The sequence below is a fragment of the Atta colombica genome, unplaced genomic scaffold (assembly GCF_001594045.1).
Source record: "Atta colombica isolate Treedump-2 unplaced genomic scaffold, Acol1.0 scaffold47, whole genome shotgun sequence".
Classification (NCBI taxonomy): Eukaryota; Metazoa; Arthropoda; class Insecta; order Hymenoptera; family Formicidae; genus Atta; species Atta colombica.
This window is the reverse complement of record NW_017259536.1, coordinates 3825649-3830201: the sequence shown is the minus strand read 5'-3', so window position 1 is coordinate 3830201 and position 4553 is coordinate 3825649. Positions and strand designations below refer to the sequence as shown.

The following is a 4553-nucleotide window of genomic DNA, read 5'->3' as shown; positions in this document are numbered from 1 at the left end:
TATATATATATGTGTATATAATTGTTAGTTTCTGTTCTGCAGGTAATTTACACATCAAGTAATACTCATTTCTTTTGTTTGCGCGAACAGAATTACAAAATTTCTGCTGTTGAACGTATGGAAAAAAAGATTAATGCCCATTTTCTAAAGTTAATGTAAATTAATTTTCCATCATGACTAATTTATACTTTCCATTTGTTTCTAGGTTTAAGAATTAAAAAAGATAAAGAATAAATTAAAGATTAAAGTAAATCTACATTGTTAGAAATAGATATAAATCGACGAATTATATAATTATATAATTAAATTTCTATCGATGTAGATTAATTTCGGTTTAATTTACTCTTTTATCATTTTCTAATTTTTAAGAACTATAAAAGATTTTTATTCTTTTTTTAATTCTTAGAACTAAAAAAGTAAGTTTAATCGAAATTGAAGTTAATCTACATTGGTGGCAATGAACATAAATTAAGTTATTCGAATTAAAGTTTCTTTTGAGGAACTGATTATTGTTCATTTCTATCAATGTAGATTAATTTTAATTTCGGTTTAACTTGCTCTTCAATTTTTTTAAAATTCTTTAGATGAAAATTAAATAACATTGGTAAAAACGGGTATCATTTTTAGAACTAAAAAAAGATAAAAAAAGTTAAGTTAAATCTACACTAATAAAAAAGAGCATATAAGACCAATGTGATGCGAATCAGAGGGAGGGGAGAAGACACGCGATCCAAGCCAGCGAGTCTTAACCTGTCAGAAAAATGCCAGAAAACTTATTGGGAAATTTGCGAGAATCAGCGTGTCAAGATTCACCCTCCCTCTTTCTCGCCGGACAAAGTGTAAGTGTAATAACCGGAAGACAGGGCACAGATGGTCGTGCCCTTGCGATCGCTCACAGGACAGTTGGCGGTAAAGTGACAATAGCACGACGTTCCACGCGATACAACAAACCGCGCGCTTCGAGAAGATCCACGGATGAGGGAATAGAAACGCTCGCGAAGGTTCGTCGGAGACGAGAACAGGCGCATAACGAGTTTATTGCTCATCAGACGAAATGTCGACATGTATCGACAAGCTGACGAGCGAGTAAGACAAGTGGACGGACGACAGTGCACTACGAAGAGATAGCGATTGTGGAATCACAATTCACACGGTGAGATACGGCGAGACTGCCGGAAACGAACGCTGTGCTGCGCGGCAGAGATCAGTATTGTCTTGATTGGAAGTAGTTAGGAATCGGTAGTTTCTCTTATTTGCTTCTGATTCAACAAAATTCCTTTCGTCCATCGATCGTCACGATCGCCATTTCATGTCGCGCTGCAACAGTACGTTTAATCTTAGATTACAACAACGGATTATTTAGCCCTTTAGTGAAAAATTTTAGACGGTTATATAATCTTTATGATTGATACTAGATGCTTTCTAAAACTTTTAAGATGAATTTTATTGAAGAATGAAATCTCTTAAAGATTGAAAATTCTTAAAGATTGAAAATTGAACTACTCTTTTTTAAGATTGGCTCAATTTTCACTCTTTAGAGTCAGAGTCTACTAAAAAAATGTATAGAGTATGAAATTCTAAATTATAAGGAAAAAATTTTAAACCTTCTTTTATCAATTGTTATAAAACGAAGGTTTATTTGTATTTTATACTTCAACTGTAAAACTTAGGAGTTTTCATAAGATATAAGTAAAGATTTACAAGGGTAATCGTTATTGAATTACATTTTAAATTCTTTAGATCCAGTTCCACAACTCACGGTTAATCAAGCAGTTAACTCTTAATTTTAGAATTGGAAAGAGATGAGAAACAAGTTGAACCTTGGTTAAGAATTAACTCGGTTAAGAATTAAGTGTGGAATTAAACTTTAGCGTGGAAATTCACTAAAAAGAATGAAAATTAAGCTATAGGTCCAGTTTCACAACTCATGGTTAATTTAATCATGATTCAACTTAGTCTTCATCTTTTTCTGATGCTAGAATTGGAAAAAGATGAGAAATAAATTAAACCTCGGTTAAGAGTTAATGAGTTGTAAAACTGGATCCTCTAGTCTTGAAAAAAAGTAATTCAGTTTTCTTTAAAGTGAGATTTCACTTAGAATAAAATTTACTCTAAAAGTTTTTTATAGTATGTATCCTTGATTAATACCCAAGACGTTTGTTCCAGACGTATAAGACGTAACGTTAAATTTGTTATCCTTGCACAATGGAGGATTTAGAGGATTTGATGGCAAACGAAGTAGTGCTAGATAGATGCGGCAACTGGGTGGAATCCCAAAAGAATTGTTTCTATACCAAAGAGGATTCCCTCAAACAAAAGCTAGATGAATTGGAGTGCGATGATTGGTACAACACGGACTCGGAATTCGATTCTGTCTCAGAATGTGGCGGGAAAAAACGTAAAGTGGGAACGCAACTGAAGGACGAAGTGCTGGATCTGATCTGCGAGTGGAAGGAATGCACGTTTCGCAGCAATCATTTGGACAAATTTTTGAGGCATGTCTCGAGTCACATACCTAACATACAAATAAGCATAAAAAACGATAACGAGGTATATGTGTGTCAATGGAAAGATTGTCCATATAACACCGATGTAGACGACGAAGTAATACGGCATGTCAATTATCATGCCTATCACACTAAGTTGAAGTGTATTGGATCCAATGTTCGCGCAAAAATCAAACTACCCGTAAGTAACGATGGATATTTTCCAGCAAAAGACATAGATGACACAGCAAATCATTACCTTCTTGTTTGTCAATCTTAAACATTCACTACAAATTGGTGAAAAGAGTAGTATTCAGTCAAGGCAAGTTTTGGTGCCTAACTATATTGTATAAATTTTTACAATTCAGGCAAATGTGGAAATGATTACTGTCTATTGCTGGAAAACCTTCACATCAGTGGAATAAAGATTAAAAATTAAGGATTTTTTTGCAGAAATGTCATAGAGATGCAGAATGGAAGAACATTTTAGATTCTCCACCTCCACATTTGTGCAGATGGGAAGAGTGCTTGAAACTGTTCACAAATTATCAAATGTACTTGTATCATGTTACTGTACACATGACTGATTGCCCGCGTGGCAACAGAATCAAAGACGGAGTCGATTGCAAATGGACCGGGTGCAATGGCAAATATACTAGCTTATACAAATTACGAGATCATGTAAGATGTCATACCAAAGAGAAAATAATTGCTTGCCCAGACTGCGGTGTCACGTTCGCCTCAAAGACGAAATTTCACATACATTGCCAGCGACAAATTCCCTTGGAAGGTAATAAATTCATCGTACGTTCTGATGAATGATCTCTTTCATTTTCTTCCAATACATTATGAATTTACAGTGCAAGGATTCCGTTGTTCACACTGCAACAAGTTTTATCCGACCGAAGGAATTTTGCGTGATCACATGAGATCTCATGTGTTCAATTATAAATGTACTCTATGTGACATGAGCTGTGAATCGCCGTCGGGCTTGGCAAAACACGTCAGATACCGTCACATGTCAACCAGAACATTTCCATGTCAATTGTGTTCGCATGCTGCCAAGTCGCAACAGGATCTTGATTCTCATATGACTGTCCATACTAATGGACCGAATTTTTCTTGCTACTTCGAGGGATGTCTTTACACGTGCAAAGGAGCTTACACCTTGGATAGGTAATCATAAAGCTCTTCATTAATGATTTATTCTTTATTTGATGATTGAATATATTACAGGCACTTAGAACGAGTACATAGTTTAGCGGTGCGATGGTACTGTTGTCACGAATGCCCGATTAAATATCGAAAGAGTTATAGATTGACAAAGCATCTTATAGAAGCCCATCGATTGCAATTGCCCAGCGGACACAAACGCTTCCATTATACGCAGGAAGAAGACGGATGTTATAGGCTACAGATGGTTCGATACGAAGCTGTGGATGAAGAAAACATGTTGCCCGTCGAAGAGGCGGATTTACCAGATAAAAAATATAAAATAGAGCTCAATCAAACTACCTCGCTGACAACAGTAAAAGTGAATTTCATTAACTTAACATTATTTAATAGTTTTCTTCCATTCATATAATGATTTGTTCCAGATTGTTGAAGATAATTCAGAAGAAGAAATGAAAGAAGCTGCACAAGATTCTCAAGAGGAAACGGCAGAGAATGGCGTTGACAAGTTTGTACCTGTTATATCTAATATTTTAATATCTATCGATGATGTAGACGAAAAAGGGAATATCATAAAACAGGAGATCGTCGAGATACAAGAAACAAAAGAACTACCGCCATCGGAAAAACCATTGCTAATTTTAACATAAGTTTGATATCTTTAGAAAAATATTCTTTGTATTTTTATATTATTACATTATGTATTCTTTCTATGATTTTGTATTATAGGCGTTATGTACTTTACATTTAGTTTTGATACAAATGTGCAACGTAAATTTATTTACCTCGCATCTTCACTTTGAAAAACTTTATTTTTATTTATCACTTTATATTTTTTAAAATGTTTATGATTATAAAGCAAGAACAATATAAAGTATATCAATTTACAAAGCA

The 4553-nt window shown here is 34.4% G+C and overlaps 3 protein-coding genes across 4 annotated transcripts in view; 1 reads left to right on the top strand and 2 right to left on the bottom strand.

Moving 5' to 3' along the window:
* The window catches only part of LOC108691468 (tRNA modification GTPase GTPBP3, mitochondrial), a 3886-nt gene extending 2811 nt beyond the window's left edge, over positions 1-1075 (bottom strand). Inside the window, exon 1 of the mRNA XM_018199220.1 lies at positions 854-1075. Coding sequence (XP_018054709.1) covers positions 854-1064 — 211 coding nt within the window. The 5' untranslated portion in view covers positions 1065-1075. The remainder of the gene's footprint in view (positions 1-853) is intronic.
* Positions 1076-1082: 7 nt separating this feature from the next.
* On the top strand, positions 1083-4309 carry LOC108691467 (histone H4 transcription factor-like). 2 transcript variants are annotated; one of them, XM_018199219.1, is made up of 6 exons: positions 1083-1153; positions 2167-2688; positions 2940-3276; positions 3347-3662; positions 3723-4014; positions 4085-4309. In XM_018199219.1, the coding sequence occupies exons 2-6, from the start codon at positions 2206-2208 to the stop codon at positions 4307-4309; spliced, it is 1653 nt and encodes a 550-aa protein (XP_018054708.1). In that variant the 5' UTR covers positions 1083-1153; positions 2167-2205. The 2 variants fall into 2 exon arrangements, with proteins under 2 accessions (XP_018054708.1, XP_018054707.1); XM_018199218.1 differs by having other exon boundaries at positions 3723-4020.
* Positions 3682-4553, bottom strand: part of LOC108691613 (PHD finger-like domain-containing protein 5A) — a 2941-nt gene continuing 2069 nt past the window's right edge. The window contains exon 4 of the mRNA XM_018199454.1: positions 3682-3919. The gene's annotated coding sequence lies outside the window, so the exon portion shown is untranslated. The remainder of the gene's footprint in view (positions 3920-4553) is intronic.

Coding starts and splice junctions, on each gene's coding strand:
- LOC108691467 (XM_018199218.1), top strand. CDS start 2,206: ATGGAGGATTTAGAGGATTTGATGGCAAACGAAGTAGTGCTAGATAGA. Junction 2,689..2,939: donor GCGCAAAAATCAAACTACCC/GTAAGTAACGAT, acceptor ATTTTTTTGCAG/AAATGTCATAGAGATGCAGA. Junction 3,663..3,722: donor GGAGCTTACACCTTGGATAG/GTAATCATAAAG, acceptor AATATATTACAG/GCACTTAGAACGAGTACATA.